At 57.4% G+C, this 21841-nt stretch overlaps 2 protein-coding genes across 2 annotated transcripts; both read left to right on the top strand.

Moving 5' to 3' along the window:
* The first annotated feature begins 9633 nt into the window (after positions 1–9633).
* CSDC2 (cold shock domain containing C2) lies at positions 9634–20148 on the top strand. The gene is made up of 4 exons (XM_044227990.1): positions 9634–9782; positions 17621–17919; positions 19080–19202; positions 19783–20148. The coding sequence occupies exons 2-4, from the start codon at positions 17744–17746 to the stop codon at positions 19943–19945; spliced, it is 462 nt and encodes a 153-aa protein (XP_044083925.1). The 5' UTR covers positions 9634–9782; positions 17621–17743; the 3' UTR covers positions 19946–20148.
* On the top strand, positions 20131–21754 carry LOC122892332 (the record flags this gene model as incomplete). The annotated part of the gene is made up of 1 exon (XM_044228652.1): positions 20131–21754. A coding segment is annotated over one exon (909 nt), but the record flags the coding sequence as incomplete, so codon positions are not given.
* Positions 21755–21841: the final 87 nt, after the last annotated feature.

The raw sequence follows: 21841 nt of genomic DNA, 5'->3' as shown, positions 1-21841 counted from the left end.
GAGACGCGCTCGGAAATGCACGCTGCTTCACTTTGCAGATTTTACACGTGTAGCGATATCTGCGTGAGGCCTGCTGCAGGGAGACTTAATTCGGCCTTCGCTGCATCCATATTTTTATTTTTAGGTCTGTCCGCCTCTCCTAGGGTTTGAGCTACTTGAAGACAGGGGGAAATGCTACTTCAGCTCTTTAGTCCCATGATCCCCTAATATGGTTTCTAGGAGGCATTCAGGAGCCGTCTTGAGGAGATGATATTAAGTCTTTCCCTCAATCTCTCAAACCTCCTTCTTCATTGTATTTCCGCTGCTACTGTCCTGGTTCAGGCCTTTCCGCAGCTCTGCTGAAGCTTAGCCACACCCCTGGCTCCTGTGGCTCCTGGCCTCAGTCTCACACTGTCATGAAAACCCTCCCTTCATGGTCTGGACCAAATGCAGCTTTTCTCTCCAGTCTGACCTCCCTTCTGTCCTCCAAGCATGGGGGTGGGGCAAGTTCTTTTAGTCGCACCTCAAACACTTCTTTACCTGGAAAAGTCCTACTCACCCTTCAGAACCCAAACACAATGCCTACCTCATTCATTCATTTCATTCACTCACTCAACATACTGTGTGCCCAGCATTGGAGAACCCCGGGTCCTGCTTCAGCCCAGAGGGGTTGCAGGGAAGAAGGAGAGAGGGATGGAATTTGAAGGTCTCCGAATGAAAAGTATTTCAGCTGATTTATGGGGAGATAAGAACCAGAGAGATCAGAGACCTCAGCAGGGTCCGGATCACAGGGGGCTTATCGTTATAATATTCATTAAATTTAATCCTCACAACAGCGATATAGTAGGGTCTATAATTATCATTATCTGATTTATCTCATTCTCATTTATCTCATCTCATTTTGCCTCATCTAAGGCAGAAAGAGGTTAAGTAGGTCGTTCAAGGTCACACAGCTAATGAGTGGCAGAGCTGGGATTCAGGCTCCAGAGCCCATGATCCGAACCACTGGGCTGTGCCAGGACTTTATTGGCCCAAGGACGGCAAAGGGAAGCCTTAGATGGTAACAACAGGGGAATGACAGAGACGCATCAGCAAGGTGGCCTGCGGGAGAGAAGGGGCTGGGGTGGAAACGTGAAGACTAGGGAGGAAGTTACTGGAAGGCTCCTGTGAGAGAAGGCCCGAGTAAGGCTGGTAGCCATGGAGCGTGAAGCTGGGCAGAGTCCAGAGGTTTCCAGGAGGTGGTCTCCGCCATAGGGTGGGTGACCTAGGGACGGAAGGAGGAGGAGCCAAGGCAGGAGGGCTTCGGGCCTGGCGGGCTGATGGGCCTTTCACTGAGATGGGAAACTGGAGGGCGGCCAGGCTGTGGCGACGGGGCCGGCCTTGCGGTGTTAGTGTTCTGGGTTCCCAGGCTTCTTTTATGGCATTCAGCTCACAGGACGGCAACAGGGATTTGTTGGCACGTTTGGTTTCCTCATTAGGAAAAACAGGACCCGGGCTTCTTTATTCATTCTCTGCGTTGCTCCGTGGAAGCTGTGAGACGGCTCGCAGACGCACACAAAGGCAGTTTGTGAGCTGAGCGGCGGTGGACCCCGCGCCGTGTCCCTCTGCGTCCTCCGGGCCTAGTCCTGTGTGCGGCTTGTAAATACGGGAACGAACAAAAGGCTAGCCAAATCATTGCTAAGTGGAGGGAGAGACAGGGCTGGAAGCTAATCCAGGAGGAGGAGGAGAGAGCAGGGAGTGGTGAAGGGCATGGAGTTCCCACGCCACCGCACGGGGGCCGAGCGAAAGCCCGAGAACCTCTCAGCGCCTCAGCGGTCTCTCTATAAAACAGAGATAATAATAGAACCGATCTCAGACGATTGTCCGTCATGGAGGACAGGACAGAAATGAGAGATGGTGCCTCCCAGAACGGAATAATACGAAGCCGTAAAAAAAAGGACGAGAAGGTTCTTTGTGTGTTGCTGTGGAATGAGATGCGGGATACACTAAATGTAAAGACGCAAGGCATAGTGCAGGGTGTATGGGGTGTTCCCGTTTATGGGAAAAGGGGGAAAATAATACTCTGTGGGCAAGCAGCTGATTCCGTTGGGGGGCCACGCAAGGAACAGAACGGCTGAGGGTGTGGGGGAGGGGAAAGAAGGGAAGTGAGATTACCAAGCGGCCTTGCCCTCTGGAATCTTCGATAATTAGGATCATGGGAATATATTACCTATTCAGAATTTAAATTTAAATTGAAAAAGCAATTAAGATTTTTCACGTCTTAAAAACACCCTCCTCTCGGCCCTCCAGCTAGTGGCCCATTTTCTGCTCCCTTTAGTGGCAAAACCGCTTGAAGCTGCCGTCCCAGTTGGCGGTCCCCTAATCCCCTCTTCTCGTCCTCTCTTCAACCTGTCAAGTCCGGTTCTGGCCCGGGCCACGCGGCCCACAGCGCTTTCTCTGGGTCACCGACGGTCTCCACGTGGCCCAATCCAGGCAGCCAAGGGCCCCCCTTCCTCCTTCCTCCTTCCACACTCCTTGGCTCCCAAGGGCCCCGCACTCACCCGGGGCCTTCCATCCATCTCTGACTGTTGCTGGTCCCGGCCCACTTTGCAGCCTCCTGTGGCCTCGGGGCAGTGATGAGCCCTTCCCCCGACCCAGGCTCCCCACATGGCTCCCTTGTGGCTCCCTTGTGGCCCTCTCCCTGCGCTCCAGATTCCCCCCCTGCCTGCTGCACATCCCTGTTCAGGCATCTCAAGTTTAGTCTGGGCCTGAGTGGCCGCCCCTGTCTTAGGATCTCAGAAACGGACTCCTCCATTCTGGGGTCACTCAGGCCCAAACCTGGGGATGAGGCTTCCTTGGCACTCACCACCTCCTCTAAGCACCTGTGAACAAATCTTGGTGTTTCTATCTCTGATGCATCCTGAGTCTAGCAGTCCGGCTCACCCCCACTGCAACCCTTGGGGCCCAGCCCCCCTCTCCCTGCACCCCTCCCCCCATGCCCCTCACCTGGGCCTTTGCTTTAGCCTCCACGCTGGTTTCCTTGTCTTGGCCTCATTCCCCCACCGGCTCTGCTACACACAGAAGCCGGAGAGACACTATTAAAACACTGGTCAGAAATCCTCGGTCTAGGGGCGCCTGGGTGGCTCAGTAGGTTGGGCCGCTGCCTTCGGCTCGGGTCATGATCTCGGGGTCCTGGGATCGAGTCCCGCGTCGGGCTCTCTGCTCGGCGGGGAGCCTGCTTCCCTCTCTCTCTCTCTGCCTGCCTCTCCATCTACTTGTGATTTCTCTCTGTCAAATGGGTGAATGAAATCTTTAAAAAAAAAAAAAAAAGAAATTCTCGGTCTACCTCTCCAGACCCTGCAATGTTCCATCTCATAAAAGCCAGGCCTGGGGCACCTGAGTGGCTCAGTCGGTTAAGCTTCTGCCTTCAGCTCAGGTCATGATCCCAAGGTCCTGGGATGGAGCCCCACATGATGCTCTCTGCTTGGCTGGAAGCCTTCTCTTCCCCTCCCTCTGTCTGCTGCTCTCCCTACTTGTGCGCGAGCTCTCGCTCTCTCTGTCAAACAAATAAATAAAAAACCTTTAAAAAAGTTTTTTTCCTATAAATAAATAAATAAAAGCCAGGCTTTAGGGTGTCCTTCACAGCCAAGGGGTCCTCTGCCCCTCGCCTCTGTGACTGCATGTCCCATCACTGTGCCCAGTGGCTGTTTCTGACACCCCATGGGCCCCCTCCCCACTCCCCACTCGGGCCTCTGCCTCTCCCCAGAATGGTCTCCCCTCCTTGTGTCCTCATTGCTCAGCTCCTCCAGACCCTTGCTTTTTTCTGTGAGGCTTTTCCTGATCCCCCCCACCTCGAGTCCCCCCATTTTAAATCTCAAGCCCCCAGCCAGCAGCCCCCACTCCCACGCCACTTACCAGTTTCCCGCAGCACGTGACCTGCCTCACCAGGTTCTTCTCTTGCCCCCTCCCCTTCTTGACTTCGAGCTCCATGAAGACAGACATTCCGTCTGTTTTGTTCATTGTCGACCCCCACCAACCTAGAAAGGTGCACAGTCACTCCAGGACAAACATTTGTTGGATGATTGAATGAAAGAAGGGAGGAAAGAAAAGATTAGCCCTGAGACACCCACCCCCATGGTCGGGCAACTTGCTGATGGTGGAGGGATTTGGCTCAGAGCTTTCCAGCAACCACAGCCAAGAGGAAAACATTTTCAGTTACAATCTGGAAACTCACCAGATGTCGGTAAATCCAGATTGTCTCAATTCTGAGCCCCAGAGACCTCCCTCCGGGTTCTTAGGAATAGAAGCTCTGATGAGCAGAACCAGGAACAATTCTCGTTTGGACGCTCTTTAAAATGTCCTTCCATGGTGGGGGGCACCCCGTTGGCTCAGTAGGAAAAGCATGCAATGCTTGATCTCAGGGTTGCAAGTTCGAGCCCCACGTTGGGTGTAGGGATTACTTAAACTCTTTTTTTTTTTTTTTTAAAAGACTTTATTTATTTAACAGAGAGAGGGAGAGAGCACAAGTAGGCAGAGAGGCAGGCAGAGGGAGAGGGAGAAGAAGACTCCCCACTGAGCAGGGAGCCGGATGCGGCCGATCCCAGGACCCCAGGATCACGACCTGAGCCGAAGGCAGCCGCTCAAGCAGTTGAGCCACCCAGGCGCCCCAAAAATAAACTATTAAAAAAAAAGTCTTGGGATGCCTGGGTGGCTCAGTTGGTTAAGCGACTGTCTTCAGCTCAGGTCATGATCCTGGAGTCCCAGGATCGAGTCCCGCATCAGGCTCCCAGCTCCATGGGGAGTCTGCGTCTCCCTCTGACCTTCTCCTCACTCATGTTGTCTCTCACTGTCTCTCTCTCAAACAAATAAATAAAATCTTTCAAAAAAAAAAAGTCTTTCCATGGAGGCCAAAAACACAACTGAAGTACTACTGGGAATAGTGATTCTAGAAGGGACCTGGAAACAGAGGCTCCAGGTATGTTGCTCTCTATTCTGGCTTGAGCCAAAAGCAAAGTGCAAAAAATCAAGAGGTATTTAGTGGGGGCCCCTGATGGGAAGCAGGAAACAGATGTGGGAGCTCATTCCAGGCATTGCTATGGAGAAAGGTCACATGCATACTGTGACAGTGAGTGACTAGAATTCTAGCCAGGACAGTCAGGGACGGCCTCACTCAGAATGTACAGGGGGAAGAGAGCCTGAATGTTGATAAGACACGGGGTGTTCGGGAATGGGTGTGCGAGGGAGACCTGGCCCACACCTCCTTCCAGCCCTGGGTTTGTGGGGGGGGGGGTCGGCCTGGCTGCTCTAGCCCTGGGGTCTCAGGGCAGGGTGCAGAGGGGGCCAGCTGTGGGCAGGGACCCCTTTCCCCATGATGGAGAACACTTCCCAATGACTCAAGGGGATTTAAGCGTCAGGAAACTCACCCGCAGACCACAGGGTCATCTCCAGCCCTGGGGCCAGGGCCAGGGGACTCCTCCATCTTCCTCAGTCTCCTGCCTGTGTCAGTCATTACCCTGGACGGGGCTGTGAGGCCGCTGGGGGTACTCTTTGGAGGCAGGAGCACATCACGCCTTCCTATCTCATTTCAGATAAGGAGCAGACCTCTTGCCAGCCCCCACCCCCCGCCACACACACAGTGTGACCCTGCCCTCCTCCATCTTTCCTCATCCAGCCACATCAGTGACCTTTGGAACATGCAGCAGCCTTTCCTGCCTCTGGGAGTTCAGCCACGCTGTTCCCTCTTTGGCAAACACTCTTCCCCTGCTTTTTACAAGGCAGACTCCTTCTCACCTTTGGGGATCAGCTTGCAAATGGCCCCTTCTCCTTCTCCAAGTGGCCTCTCTCAGCCCTCAGTGGGTAGATTCAGTCCTGCCTGTCTCCTTCTGCCAACCCTGCTTCTGTGCTGTCTTCATAATTTGTGGTTATACATTTATTCGTTTGCATACTTGGTATTATGTCTCTTCCTAGATAAGACATAAGCTTTATAAACTCAGGGAGTGTATTTGTCTGGTTCACTGCTGTATTCCAGCCTAGACCGCCCGAGGGGTCAATAAATATTTGTCAGATGTTTGAATGAATGAACGAAGGACGTGGTCCAAGCTGCAGAAATAGACCTTCTCTGGTAGAAGGGCGGTCGGTGGTCGGACTGGACAAGATGGCCGGGGGACAGGAAGAGAGGATGGAAAAGCCACTGTTATCTACGGGGCAAAATCACTAGAACCCGCTGGAGAAGAGTCCCATGGCCAAGGAGATGGGCATCCAGGGAACCGAAAAGACATCTCGAAGGCAGTGTGGTGTAGCAGAAGGAATGAGAAGGTAATGAAGCCAGAACTCCTGAGATTGAATCCCAGCTCCGTCACCAGCTGTGTGATCCCCGGCAAGTTTCTCTACCTCTCTGTGCCTGAGTTTCCACGTCCGTCCAACGGGTGGCACCCACGCTTTAAGGATGGATGTATCTTAAAGCATCTATGGATTCAAGGCCAGGGAGGCCCAGGCCTGGCCCCCGTCGGTGGGCTGGCAGCGGGGCACAGGGTGGGAACTGTGAGTCAGAGGGAATCAGTAGGACTCGGGCTATTCTGCCCCTTACCCACCTCCAGATTCTCTGAGGCGAGGAAGGCTTTCGAGGAGATGAGCTTTTGAATTCTCAGCGTTTCACAAAAATAGCCTCGGCGGCAGAACCCCTGGTTTCAAGCAGACAATTTCTTTGTTACTCAGCGGCTGGTGGGTGGGTGGGAGGTGCCACGGGCTGCTCATTTCCTGAATGAACAGCTGTGCCCTCTCCTCATTGTCGGGAATAATCATAACACAACTTCAAACCTCGGCCCAGCCTCCTTCATTCACGGCTCTCAGGGTGCCTGGAAGCCCCCACGCGTCTGCCGGCAGCCGGTGGGCCATCCGAGAAAGGCCGGCCACAAAGTGAGGGTCGGGCATGTGGCCCCAGCTTTGTCCTTGTCCACAGCAGACCAGGCCTCAGGCTCTCATAGGTGGCCTTTCAGGCCCTGCCTCCTGGCCTTGATCTCCTATCCCCCCCCCCCCCCCCCCCCGCCTTACCTCCCTCACCACCAGCCACACCAGCCTCCTCTCTGGACTCTGGCAAGTCTGGCTCCTTCTTGTCACTTGGGGCTCAGCTCAAACATCATCCCCTCAGAAAAGTTCCCCCTGGCTGCTGCCCATTCTTTTTTTTTTTTTTTAAAGATTTTATTTATTTATTTGACAGAGAGAGATCACAAGTAGGCAGAGAGGCAGGCAGAGAGAGGAGGAAGCAGGCTCCCTGCTGAGCAGAGAGCCCTATGCGGGACTCGATCCCAGGACACTGAGATCATGACCTGAGCCGAAGGCAGCGGCTTAATCCACTGAGCCACCCAGGCGCCCTGCTCCCCATTCTTGACCCATCATTGGCTTGTAATCCACAGCTCGGCCACCAACAGCCAAGGTCCAATCTCCGCCAACTCAGGAGCTGAGCGAAGAGCCGACCTTGGCATTGACGTTCCAACCCAATTCCCAACTCAGGCTCTGATGTGCCGAAGGGGTTCCTGTGGCTCGGAGAGAGAAGGCAGTCCCCAGATGAAAGCCGGGGGCCACTCCCCCCAGAAGGGACGGTGGGTGGTGGGCGGGGAGATCGCATCGACCCCAGCCCTGGCCCTTCTCCTGGAGTGTGAGAACACGATGGGACCACAGCCTGTTCTGTCACTCTGTCGCTTCCGCGCTGGGTGACTCAGCATGGTCCCCCATCTCTCCCAGCCCATTTCCTCATCCAGAGCTGTTATTATTTTTTTTTTAGATTTTTAAAAAAAATTTATCCATTTAACAGAGAGATCACAATTAGGCAAAGAGGCAGGCAGAGAGAGAGAGGGGAAGCAGGCTCCCCGCTGAGCAGAGAGCCTGATGGGGGGCTAGATCCCAGGACCCTGGGATCATGACCGGGGCCGAAAGCAGAGGCTTTAACTCACTGAGCCACCCAGGTGCCCTTCCTCATCCAGAGTTGTTACAAGCAGCATGTGAGCTTGTGCTCGTGTGGGCCCTTTGAAAACTATGATTCTCTTCGGAAGAGAGGAAGACCAAGAAAGAGAAGGGTTTAAGCAGGGTGAGGTTCCACTGGGAGGGTTCTCAGTCTAGTGAGTGGAACAGAATCCGAACTCCAGGCCTCGGGTGCGGATGGGGCCACAAGGATCCCCACCTCTTGTGCAGGATCAGAAATGTAGACTGTCCAAGCCTGATTGTTCTGGGAGGTTCTGGAAGAGCAGGGATATGGAGTGGCATTGGACAGCCCTGGGTTCAATATCCTTCTAGCCAGATAATGAACACGGGCAACTCCCTCCTCCTACCTGAGCCTTATGTCCTCAGCAGCAGAGCAGGGGCGATGGTCATAAATAGCCGGACCGCTGTGGGCCTTGGGTGAGGCAGAGCCCGCTGGGAAGCCCTCAGTGCGTCTTACTGGCTGTTGTTATTTGTATTTTTCTCAATCATTTCCTTTTTGACTCCCTCCTCCTTCTGATTTTAATAAGACTTCTGTTAAAATGCCAGCCTGCCTCAGGAGGATGAAGAATGCCTGCGGGGAAGCTTCCTTCTCTCCAAGCTGAGGCCTAGGAGAAGGGGTGGGGAGGAACAGACACCCCTGGTGGAGGCCTCTTTAGTGGGGCCTGAGGCTTAACCGCAGACTGCTCTGCAAACACTGAGCACCGCTGAGAAAGGGCCTTCTTCCCTTCATTGCAGAGAGGCTGAGGAGGATCAGAGTCCGTAAGAGATTTTCCCAAGTGATCATGGGCCCGGGGGTGCTGGAGCGGAGATCCACACCCAGGGTCTCTCCGATGTGGAGACAGGGGCACTGGGAAGGGTGCAGGGGCTGTCCGACCTGGAGAAAGAGAGAGAGAGAGAGAGAGAGAGAAGCAAGCTTATCACTCCCTAAGGGGCTTCTCGATTGAATTCAATTCAATTCAATTCAATTCAATTCAGTTCAACAGAAACATCATCCACTGTGGGCCGGAGAAGGAGAGGAGCTCCCATAATTGCAGACAAGGATCTCCACCGAGCAAGGGGTAGACCTGAGCAGTGTCGGTGCTAATGGTGGCCGGGGACACTGTGGATCCACAGGGCAGAGGAAGGTCTGAGAGTCCCCAAAACGGGGCTCGCCCCGCCCTTGTCTGGGGCTCCCTCAGAGAGGGCTCCTCCCCCTCCTCTGTTCTCCCAGACTCACCACTACCCCCGGCCCAGACCCCGTGGCCCCCAGCACAGTCGCCTGCACACCCCCCACACCCCCCACCCACACGCACGCACGCACGCACACACGCACACACGCCCACCCACCAGCTCTCTAATTGCCAGGAATGCGGGCTGCCCCAGCTTCTCTCCCCCCTCCTCCCCGCCGCCCCGCACCCCTCCCTGCATTCCTCAGCAGCTACTCCCACCTGGCAGGGCAAATTATACCCCAGCCGGACAATAAAAGCCACTTTCCAAAAAAAGAAGCTTTAGGGCCGGGAGAGACGCAGCTAAAACTCCCTCACCCCGGCCGCGCCTGACTCAGGAGGCGGTGTCTGACCCCGCGGCAGCAGGGCCCTGGGTCCCTTTAAGCGGGGAGTACCAATTCCCATCCCAGTCCCTCCCTCCCGCTCTTCCTGACGTCAGGGGGAGGGCGTGTGTGAGTGAGTGAGGGGCTCGAGGTGCCGCATGCTCACACACACACACACAGCCGTACACACACACACACAGCCGTACACACGACACATCTCAGACCCGGCCCCTGCTGGCCAGCTCCGAGGGCCAGAGGGAGGCAGAGTGCTGAAGGCGGCTGCGGGAGGCGGTGGCTGGACCCCGGCTGCCCCGGAGAGGTAAGGGACAGGACGGGGCGGCGAGGGCACACCAGCTCGAGAAACTGGCTTTGGCAGGGGCCCAGCGGGGAGGTAGGACACGACGGGGCTGGGAAGGTGGGTCCCTCCCCTGGGGCTGGCCCAGCCGCGTTCTGTTTACAGAGGAGGGTGTTGGAGGGTTTGTGGAGGAGCCCACCCGGCCCTCCCTCCACCCTCCTCCCTCCCTCCCTCCCTCCCTCCTCCAGGCCCCCAAGGGAAGCCGAGGCCGTGTGGCTCCCTGTGAAGTGTTTGTGTGGCTGTGTGTGTGGGTCTGTGTGTCTGTGTCTGTGTCTGGGACTTGTGTCTGGCTCAAGAGGCAGAGAACAGCAGACACCTGCCAAGCCGCAGCCTCCCGTCTGGGAACCGGGGGAAGAGAAATGACTGGGGAATAATTGTGCTCCGACCCGCTGCTGAGAGGGGAGCTGCAGCAGGGGGCATGTGTCTGTCCCCCTGGAATTCGGGGCTGGGGCCTGGGGACCGACCATTTAGGGCAGGCAGACAGTCGGACCTGGAGCAGCTGTGTCGTCCTGACTCGCTTTCGTCCCCAACGCGATGGGGATAATTGTGTTAATGGGCTTGGAGAGGCGGCTCCTTGTAATTATCTTCGCCTCCGAGCAGCCCCCACCCAGAGCTCTCGCCTCTCCCGAGGCCACTCCTCTCCCCTGTTTGCCGGTCTCGCTCTGACCTCCGCCCTTGTCAGGGTGCAACCCTGGGGCGGCGGGGTAGGGGGTGGAGAGGCGAGGGTGCTGAGCCCGGGGCTGCTGGCCCCCAGCTGCGGGATGCGGGAACTCGGGGCAGCCTGGGCTAGCCCCAAGTCCTTGAGTGGCCTGCCCGGGCACAGGGAGTCCGGGCAGAGATAAGGGGTGATGCTGGCACCCGCAAGGGAGACAGCAGGTTCCTGCCAAGCTGCCAGCCTGCAGGCTCTTCCCAGGGAGAGGGGAGGGACGCGGAGCGAGAACAATAATAAATACAGAGTGTGAACTGCTGCATCCGCTGGGGCTGGGGGAGGGGAGGAGGAAGTGCGCCCGGGAGGAGGGTGGGCAACCTCACTGAGAGCCTGGCACAGTGCCCACCTGGATGTGCTCCAGAACTGGGCTCTCGATGGGGAGGGGCAGTCTGCAGCCCCTTGGAGAACGGGGAGCCAGTTCCCCAAAACTGACTCCATCCCAGAGGCCCCTCCAAATTCTGGATGTTTTCTTCACCCAGACTCCCCCTGTCTATCCCCACCATTTCCTTGAAGTCCTTTCCAGCATCTATTTCCCATATCTGTCCCACCCCTCCGGATCTGTGTGCCCTCCACTCCAAAAAAAAAAAAAAAAAAAAGATCTGAGCAGGAACTGGTCACAGAGAGGCCTGGGAAAGGCCAAGGGACAGTTTGGGTCACAGAGTCCCCTCCCAGGCCTGGCAATGTTCACGGATGCCCGTTGGCCTTGGAGGGGCTCTGGAGGGAGGAATAGGGGGACCTACACAGCCAGCCTGTGGGGAGGGGACACCTACGGGCCGGTCTGGAGGCAGGGCCCCAAGATTGGCACCAGCAGAGGGCGCTCCGGGCTTGGGTGAAGAGGGTTGTGTCTCGGGGTCACCGCCAGCACCGCCAAGTCCTGGAGCCTGGTGGGAAGGGGGCTTGGGGCAGTTGGGGCCCGTGTCCACGCAGAGCAGCCAGGTAGGGAACAACAAGTAGTGGGGGGCTTCTCCCTTGCTCCAAAGCGGGTGGAATGATGGTCACTGGGGTGGCGGCTGGCACCCCGGAGAGCTCTGGGCTTTGAGGTCACACTGATTTGAGTTCAGCTACTCTAAGTGTGACTTTGACCAATCCTTTCCTCTCTCTAGGGGACTCAGAGTGGGAAAGTGACTTGCTCAGGGTCACACAGCCTGGCAGAGATGGGATGTGAGCACGGCTCTTGCGGGGCCCATTCTGGCATCTTTACCCTCACTGGTGCCAAGGAAGCCCGAAGGCCTTCATCAGGGTGACCCCTCCCCCAGGCAGCAGGGGCATGTGACAAGGAGAGTGAAAAGGTCTCCATGAAGCTCAAATATAGGCTGGGGCAGCCCCTAACCCCCATGAGCGCACACACACAAACACACACACACACACACACACACACACGCGTGTATGCACGGGCACGCACACGCTGTAGGAGGGGGAAGAACCAGGTTTAATTAGGTCACCTCCAGCTGCTGGAGCAGCTTTGGCACTGAGGTATTTTAAGGACTGTCTGGGTGGCTGGGGGAGGGGAGGGGCTGGGGAGGTGCCAGCTTCTGGCTGGTGGTCCTGAGGTTGTTTCCTCCTGCTCCTAGGACTGCCGACCGTAGATAAGACCCCGACATTCAGAAAGCCCTCCCACTGCCATCCAGTGCCCTATGCCCTTCCCCTTTATAAGCCACTGTACCCTCTCCTGCCCGTGGCCGCTCCTGCACGTGGGGGCTCAGGGCTGGGACATACTCACTGCGGGAGTTGTTTTGAGGCTTGCCAGAGTTGGCAAGTGATTCACCCAAGGTCATAGTCTGAGTCGGCACAAAGCCAGAAATAGAACCCCAAGGCCTGACTCCCCAGTTTTTCCACACCCCCGTTCTTCCTTCAGCAGCGGAGGGCAGGAGATGTCAGGGAGCTTTCCTCCCCCCTCCCACAATCTCACGTGCAGAAAGCACCGCCCCTGACCAGCTGTGTGACCCCAGGTAGCTTCTTTCCTTCTCTGGGCCTCAGTTTACTCTATTGAAGAATGGGGCTAATAACAGTCATTGTCACGTAGGGGTGTTGTGGGGACCTCCCGAGGAAATGGGGCCAAGGACTTGGCAGAGCGCGGCCATGTGGCTAACGATCTATATGTGGTAGCCGTGCCTCTTGTCACGTTCGGACTTCCCACGCTGCGCCCTGGTCAGTCTGGTCCTCCCCCTGGAGGCTGGGGCTCTCTCCTCCTGTGCCTGTGGTCCCAGTGCCTGGCAAGCAATTTCCTTGCAGATACGTGTGTTTTTTTGACAACCTCAGAGGACAGTTGGACTGACCTTCAGTAGGCATCTGGGCCAGTGATGATTCAAGCAGCTCAGGAGAGAAGTGAGGCTGAGAGAGGGTCAAGGGCGGGCCCCCGGTCACACAGCACTGGGGGGTTGATCCAGTCGGCTTTCCCTACTCTGCCCCAGACGAGAGACATTCGCACAGTCAAGAAAGGACTCTGACAGCCATTTCCTGCCCCGTCTTTTTGGGGTGTCTGAGAACTGGAGAAGCCCCAGCACCAGGACGATGGTCACCTGCTGACAGGGCTGAGTCACACTGTATCACAGCCTTGCCTCAGGTTACCTCTGAACAGCCCTGATGTTCTGGTTTTACCTCCCCTAGTCCTTCTGTCCGCAGAAAGGCCAGGTTTGGCCTTCATGCAGGGAAATGAAGACAAGTGTGGCCGGAAGGGTCAGAGCCAGAACACCCGGACAGGGAGACGTGCCCTCACAGCTGGACCGTTGATACAGCGGCCCCTCAGCCCCTCCCACACACGGGACAGGTGCTACTAATAGCCCTCGGACAGATCAGGAAACTGAGGCTCAGAAAGGGACGGTCACTGGCGTCCAGCCCAGGCCAGAAATGGTCCCGACCTGTCCTCAGACCTCCAGCGGCCCATTCTGAAGGGCTTTGTTCTGGGCCACATGTGCTTCCAGACACTAGGACCGAGTCCCCTGGGGGCTGGGCTTTACCCTGAATTGAAACAAACTTTCTTCAAACTCATGTGTTTCTCTGCTTTGGGGAGTTTATTTTCCCCCTCAGTTCTCAGGGAAAGGTCTTTTAGTAAAAACTCCAGCCGTGTTTTGGCTGAACCAGGAGCAGAATTTAAGAAGAACACCATTTGCTTTCAGATGAATCTGGGCTCTTCTCACTCACCTGCTGTGTGACCTTGGGTGAGTCACTCCACCTCCCTGAGCCTCAGTTTTCTTCGCTGTAAAATAGAAATGATGGAAATTCCAATCTTTCAGGGCCACTGGGAGATTTCCAAAGGGAAAGTGACCTCTGTAAAGACTTTTGCACTAGATACAGCATTCAGACAATAAGAGCCTGTCTTTACTGGTTCCTTTCTGCAGCAACACCCTGGGGAGAGGGTCTGAAGTGGAAGTTTGCTCTGTGTCCCCTTATTCTCTTCTGGCAGGGCCCAGAGAGGGGAAGCCTGTCCGAGGTCGCACAGCAACTCAGTGGCAACGCAGGGCCTGAACTCAGGGCTCCAGAGTCAGATTACCTTGCTTCGAGTCCTGGCTCAGACACTAATTGCTGTGTGGCCTTGAGTGAATGACTTGGTCTCTCTGAGCCTTAGTTTCCTCCTCTGCAAAATGTAGTCATGATGGCAGCCACTGAAAGGGCAGCTGCAGGAATTAATAAGGGAGAAGCTCTTGAAGGGCAGGGCGGGGACCTGGTAGGGGGGCAAGACCTTGAGATACAGGAAAGACGGGGGTGGCGATGGGCTTGGCTTGGCTGAGCTGGGGCTCTCCTTCCTCCCACCCCCTCTTCCCCCTAAGCCCAATATAGCAGCCCTGTCTGGGAGGGGCGACCTCTCGCCCAGCACCTGCTGTTCTCCCCCGCACTGCCTCCCATTTCATCCTTACAGGAGCTCTGGAGGACGGGTTCTGGCACTCCCCGTTTTCCAGAAGAGGAGGGAGATGGGGGAGATCCGAAAGCAGCACCCTCTGCCCCCCCTGGAGGCGGCCTTTTCTGCACCCCCAGCCCTATCTCCTAAGGCCAACCGTGGGCTGCTTGCACAGAGCCAGTGTTTGAGGTGGGGTTGAAGGGCCAGGAGCAGCCAGTCCTGTGGGGCCAGAGGGCAGGAAGGCCTATCCCTGCCCTTACTCTATCCCCCTCTCTTCTGCTGGCTAGTCCCTTGTGCGGAACCCATTTTGGGGAGGGGAAGGAAGAGGGGCCTTCCCTCACCCCTAACCCTGGGTAATTAATCAATGCATCTCTCCCCCTTCCCTGCAAGAGGCTTCGTTCGGGTCGGGAGACCCGGCTGGCCTGGCCAGAGCAGGGCCTGGCTCAGCTGTGTCTCCCTGGTAACGGCTGTGGGCTGCCTCTGCCCCTCCTCCCCACGACCTCCCAGCACCGGCTGTCACCACCAAGCACAATACCAGCTCTGGGAAAACTGTGCAGTGGGCAGGCTGGGACTGCCCTGCTTTTTGGACAGAAGGAAGGGGAGCGTCTGTCCACCTGCCACCCATGCCCAGGTGCGGAGGGGACACCTGAGCCGGCAGTGTGGGGCCCCGATGTCTCTTGCTCTCCTGGCTCTGACAGCTTGGGTAGTTTTGCTGCCCGGTTTCCTTTTTGATAACAGCTTTATGGCGATGTAACCCACATACTGTATGATTCAACCGTTCAAGGGGGACGAGTCCGTGGTTTTCAGTATAGTCACAGAGTTGTGCAACAAGGCCATGATCAACCTCAGGACATTTTCATCACCCCAGAAAGAAACTGCACCTGTTAGAATTTACTCCCCATGATCCCATCCTCCCCAATTCCTGGCAACCACTGATGTCCTTTCTGTCTCTGTGGACTTGTCCATTCTGGACATGTCACATGAATAGAATCACGCAACGTGCTTTCTTGTGGCTGGCTGGCTTCTTCCACTTGGCGTAAGGGTCTCCAGGCTCATCCGTGTTGCAGCCGGTGTCAGGAACTCCCGTTCCTCTTTACGGCTGAATCATATTCCGCTCTGTGGCTAGACCACGGTTTGTGTATCTGTTCGTCTGTTGATGGACTTCTGGCTCATTTCCACTTTGGGCCTGTTGTGGATAATGTTGCTGTGAATGCTCAGGCCCAGGTTCTTGTGTGATTGCGTTTTCTTCTCTCTAAAAATGGGAAGAAAAATATCAAACCTGGCCCGGCCTCCTGGAGGCCTCCTGGAGCAGGCTCGGAAAGAAAAACCCCACGTTGGCTTGAGGGGGCTGTGAGGGGCTGTGAGGGGCCCTGAGGGAGCAGCTCTCCTGGGTGGAGAGGCATGTTGCGGGGCAGGGGGCTGGGGAGGAGGAAGGCCGCATCTCCACCAGGAGGCCGGGCAGAACCAGCTCACGATCCTGACCCAGACGGGTCCCACTTGCTGTGTGACCTTGAATGGCGGCCAGGAGACCTGCCCCACTGTTGGATCTTGTGACTTCTCCGCTCTCCCTTCCCTTGCCACACTGCGTTTCAGGGCGATTCTGCCCTGGAAATTCTAGGCCGAAGTGGGGGTGGGGCATAAGATGGAGGCCAGAAATAGGGTTGCGGCTCAGGGATTTACCTTAGGCCCTGGGGTCTTTGGGTGAGGGGGCAGGTAGTGAAGAAGGGGCTGAGGAGGTAGAGAATCCCGTCCTCCTCGTTCCTCCACAGCTGTAGATTATGATGGGGCCTCTGGGAAGGCCTAGGCTTAGCCAAGGCTCCCCGTAGCTTGTGAGGGAGTCAGGCAGGGTTTATCAGCTGCATTGTACAGATGAGGAGACTGAGGCCAGTGGAAGTTCTCCCCAAGGTTGGCGGCTGGTACGTGGCAGAGCTGGAGGGCTCCTGGTCCAGGTGTCCTGCCTGGCCCCACTGTGGCCCCGGGCTCCATCCACAGTCCGGCTCGGTACCCTGAGCCGTCCCCCCGGGGTTCCACGGCAGCGTCTCTTAGGGTCTGAGACTTCCCAGCCCGGTGGGGAGAGAACTATGTTCTCTTCCGCAGTAGAGGAAAACACGGTGAATTTTTTCAAGGTCACCCAGGCACTTAACAGGTGACGAGGGAATTTCTATTGCTGAGCATTGACGATAGCCATTCATTGGGTACCTCTGAGATGCCGATACGGTCACACACTCCGTCAGTGACCCCTCAGCAACCTTGCGCAGTAAGTATTCTCAGTCTCACTTCGGAGCAGAGGAAAATAGGGCCAAGCAAACTCACCAGCGTTCCCAAGGGCTTACCACGCCCTGGCATGGAGAGACTTGCTGAATCCTGACAGCAACCTTGCTGCGAAGTGAAGACCAGCACTAGCCCCATTTTACAGTGCAGAAAACTGAGTCAAAGATTAAAAGCGTTGACCAAAGCAGGCTGCATAGCCGGTTAGGGGTAGGAGGCAGGATTCAAACCCAGGTCACCTGGCTCCAGAGCCTGCACTGTCTCCTGGAACTGTTGAAGTCACCAAGTGACAGTGACGAAGCTGAGATTCGAGCCCAGGTGTGTGGATGTGAAGCTGCTCACACTTGGGCCAAACTGTGTTCCAGATGGTCACTGGCCGCTTTCCCCATCCCACCTCCCAGGGCCCTGGAGTTAGAGAACTGAGCCTTAAGCTGGAAGGACTTGGAGGTTAGTTTTAGCTTGGACCATCCCTTGTGACCCAACACCGTGGACGGGGGACTTCAGCGACAGTTTAACTCTCACAGCTCTGGAGGCTGGTGGGCTGAGATCGGGGAGCCAGCATGGTCTGGTTCTAGTCAGAGCCCCCTTCCTATAGGCCGCTCCTGTCTCGCTGTGTCCCCACATGGCGGAGAGGAAGCAAGCTCTTTGGGTCTCTTCTTCCAAGGGCACTAATCCCATCGCGCCCCCCGCACCCCTCTCCCACCTCACCTGCTCCTAATGGCTTCCCAGAGGCCCCATCTCCAAATACCACCACATTGGGGTTAGGACTTCCAGATAGGAATTTTAGGGGGAAATAATTCAGCCCAGAGCAAGCTTATAGGACTGTTTTGTCTTTCTGGGAAGGATTCTGAGTCAGTGTGGGGCTATGAGTGGCCTGAGGTCACTCTGTGAGGGTCGGCGAACAGGCCCGGCCCTCCAGGCTCGGGCCTGGTGTCCAGAAGGCGCTCAGCCCGGCCCATACTCCACTCTGCCTCTTTCTCCCCCTTCCAGACGGAGCCCGTGGCTGGTGCGGCTGCCGAGCAGGGCCAGGCCGGGCCCTGCCCGCAAGGACGCCCAAGTTCTTCACCGGCCCCTGTGCCCGGGAGCCCACCGGGCTCTCTCGCAGGACCTGCCATGACTTCAGAACCCACGTCGCCCCCGGTAGTGCCCCCACTGCACTCCCCCAAGTCTCCTGTCTGGCCCACCTTCCCCTTCCACCGGGAGGGCAGCAGGGTCTGGGAGCGGGGCGGCGTCTCGTCCCGGGACCTGCCCAGTCCTCTGCCCACCAAACGGACCAGGACGTATTCAGCGTGAGTACCTGCCCCTCGCCCAGGCTCCGGGGATCTTTCCGCAGGACAAAGCTCCAGTCCTATCCTTGTCCAACCCCTGCTGTCCTCACTCAAGGACAGGGGAGCTGGATATGGGCCTTCTGGAAACTACTGTGTTCATTCATTCATTCATTCATTCTTCACTGAGATCTGCTGAGCATCTGACTAGGGCATCCGGTGATGAATCAGACAGTCTCTGCCTATAAGCTCTCTCTGATCCAGAAGGAATTTGTCTACAGTTTACCTCCACCCAGCAGGGTCGGGAGAGAGGACACAATGTCAGGCATCAGGGGGGATGAGGTCCTAGTGGGTTTGGAGGACGTGTTAGGTGAAACGGAAGTTGGGTGTTTGAGGTACATGGGTCAGCCTGGACCAAAACGGAAGCAAGGACTGACCTCTGGTGAGGGGTGGGCGGGCTAGACAGAGACCAGCCTTGGGCCTCTGGGGTAGTTTGCTGGCTGGGGTCACATGGGAGAAGCGATTTGGAGAGATCACAGGCGGACTGACTTGCCTTGGCCAAAGGAGAGATTTTTTGGTTTTGCTTTAAGCCCTACACCCACATGGAGCTTGAATTTACAACCCTGAGAGCAAGAGTCACGTGCTCCACGGACTGAGCCAGCCAGGTGTCCCTGAAGGAGAGGTTTTGGATGGGACTGGTTGTCCCCTGTGTCCAACCCAAGGCTGGGCACAGAGCAGTTGCTTGATAAATGATGAATGAGTGGGTAAGGGACAAATAGGTGAATAGGATACCATGACCTCGAAAGGTAGTGAGCTTCCCATTTTGAGAGGCATTCAAGTTCAGGCTGGGTATTTTTCACTCAGAAGTCTTACAGCAGGAGCCCATGTAAACCTGAATTGTCTTAGGAGGAAAGGGTGCTCTGCACAGAGAGGGGCACTGGCTGGGAGTCAGGAAATTTGCTTGCTGTGTATCATGGGAGAGCCAGTTCCCCTCTTTGGGCCTCAGTCTCCTTATTGTCCAATGGGACCATGACAGAGCATTACCGTGTGCAGTTTCTGGCCTGGGGAGGACTTTCTACAGCCCTGGGACAGGCTCTGCAGGCAGACATGGCCAAGGAGGGCTGTGGGAGTCCAGGGAGGGGAGTCCCCAGACCACAGCTCTAATCCCCCTACTCTTACCTCAGGACAGCCCGGGCGTCGGCTGGCCCCGTGTTCAAAGGCGTCTGTAAGCAGTTCTCACGCTCACAGGGCCACGGCTTCATCACCCCCGAGAATGGATCCGAGGACATCTTCGTGCATGTATCTGAGTGAGTCCCCCCCCCCCCACTACATTCCTGGCTGGGCCCCTACTGCAGGGTCCTGGCAAGGCCTCTAGAAACGCCTCTCCAGGCCTGTACCCTGGCTGGCTCAAGTCTGTGTCCCTGGCATCTTTCTCCTCCTGTCGCAGGGGCTGCTGGTGCGTGGGAGGGGGAGCAGGGGAAGGCTGGACCAGGTGGGGAGGGGACATCGCGGCCCCAGAAGCCCCGGGAACTACTGGCTAAGCCCTGGGATCCAGCATCACGGGCACTGAGAGGGCGGGGCCAGCCCCTGGGTCTTTCGGCCTGGAAGGTCGATGGGCATGGGAGAGCTGACCTAGGCCTGGCCCCCAGCCCTGGTGCCAGGCAAACCTGGGGAGGGCACTGAGCTTCTCTAGGCCTCCAGACCTCCCTTGCCTTTCGTGTCTCAATCCCCAAACAGCACAGACAGGAGGGACCATTTCGGAGTCCCATTTTACAAGGTAGAGAGCAGAAGCTGAGAAGGGAGGGGAGGCAGCCCTCAGGCCAGCCCGCGGCGGGTGTCTGGGAGTGGGGCCCGCTGCTGGGCTTACGCCGCTCTCCCGCCCGCCAGCATCGAGGGGGAGTACGTGCCCGTGGAAGGCGACGAGGTGACCTACAAGATGTGCCCCATCCCACCCAAGAACCAGAAGTTCCAGGCCGTGGAGGTGGTGCTCACCCAGTTGGCCCCACATACTCCCCACGAGACGTGGTCCGGCCAGGTCGTGGGCTCCTAGGCTGGGGGGCTCGCGTGTCAGCCGCCGGGTGGGTGGGGAGCCACACAGGGTAGATGGGCAGCTGGGGGCTCCAGGCCCCACTGCACTGGATGGCCCAGTCCCCTGGGCGGCCTCAGCATACACGTCTGTCTGTCTGTGCTGGTGGCCGTGAGCACGTGCCTCCATCCGCCCCCCGTGACCCGTGACTGTTGCGTGAGCTGGACCAAGGGGAGGCCCCCAGCCCCGCCTCTGTTTGTCCGCTGTCTCCTTCCCCTCCCTGCCACATCCGCACAGGACCCTCTCGCCCTCCTGTCCACCGAGCCCGAGGGCCTGCGCCAGGCCTGGGCCCGGGAGGCAGCGGGCACCGGTGGGCCCCTGTCCATACCAGTGTGTTGCCCTTGCCTCTGCTCCAGGCCTGGCCCAGGGACCAGACTCTGCTTGTGCTCCTTACACCTCCCGCCCTGGGCTGGGGCCTCCCACGGTGGCCTGTAGCCCTTCCCTCAGAAGCCTGGCCAGCGAGAGCTCTGGGGGCGCCTCCCAGCCTCTGGCAGGGGAAGAGGGTAACCCTTGGAGTCAGACCCCTCCTCACTGCCACGGGCCCAGCCTCCCTTCCTTCCACCTGCTCCCTCCTCTCAGCGTCCCGGAGAGGCAGGCAAGCAGGAGCTGAGGGCAGAAGGCGGTTTTGGGGTCTCCGTTTTGCCGGCCATGGTCCCTCTGCCTCCTCGGTCTGGCAATGGCTCTGTGAGCTCAAGGCTGTGTCCCCTCCCCTGGGCTGCACTGAGCCACGCCGCCACCACTCGGAGACACGGATCTGTGGAGGGGTGGGGGCACGTCTCCCCCGGCTTGGACGGAACCATCCCCTTCGCCCTGACCCACAAACGCCGCTGATGCTCTGCCCGTGCCCAGATGTGGCTGCTGAGGACCCCACCACGCAAACGTGTCCCCCTTCAGGCAGGGCCAGGCAGGGGCACCCACAGGCTGGCCCTCAGCCCAAGACCACTAGCCCCGCAGCCCCTTGCTGGACTCTCTCCCTGAAGCTTCAGCCCTTACTACTGGCCCCCAGTAGGCCAGCGGTTGGGGGGTATGGCCCCGATCTCATGCACTGGGTCCCTTAAAGTGTGTGTGTCTGTGCGTGTATGTGTCTATGCATTGGCTCTCGGGTGGGGGGGGCTGGTGTGGCCTGGGAGGCCAGAAAGAAGAGGCTTTGCCTCCACTACCCCTGCCATCACCACCACACTCCTTCCCAGAGAACACACCATTTGATGGGACAAGAAATGGGGGTTGAGTAAAGGCCTGCCAGGGACAGTGATCCTTGGGAGACGGGGTCTGTGAGTAAAACAGGTTCAAATGCCCAAGATGAGGGGTATCTGTTTAGAAAGATCCCCAGTACTGCAGGTGCCCCGAGGCCCGCGGGGTAGCAATGAGCTGGGGTACGTGCACCACACGTCGGTCCCTACTAGGCTGGGGGGCGATCAGAGCTGCTGAGAAATGGAATGGCCCAGCCTGACACCCTCGTCTGAGCCCGGCTGTTCGGACAAGGCCCGAGGACTTGGCCCAGAGGAACGAGGACTCCCTGGCTTCCTTGGTGGAAGGTTTATGGGTACAGGTTAACTCCTGGGAGCCCCTGAGCCTCCCTCCTTTGAGCAGACCCCCCGTTTTTAGGCACTAGCCAGGACAGAAGATGTGGTAATATCAGCACCAGGGCTGCCTGGGAGGCAGGGGGCGGCTGTGCCCCTCCAAACCCATGGCCCTGCAGTGTCCAAACCACCTGGACCCCCTCCCAACCCCATCCTTCCTAACACTGGCAATAAACCCTCAACTGTGACTCTGCCTGGCCCAGAGCTGCCTCCGTCTGTCTGGGTCCTGGGGGAGGCGCCTGGGGAGAGTACCCCAAACTTAACCTGTTTTAGGGCTTCA

Source organism: Neovison vison, chromosome 12, assembly GCF_020171115.1.
Source record: "Neovison vison isolate M4711 chromosome 12, ASM_NN_V1, whole genome shotgun sequence".
NCBI classification, from domain to species: domain Eukaryota; kingdom Metazoa; phylum Chordata; class Mammalia; order Carnivora; family Mustelidae; genus Neogale; species Neogale vison.
Note: the sequence above shows the minus strand (reverse complement) of the source record. Positions and strands in the feature narration are given on the sequence as shown.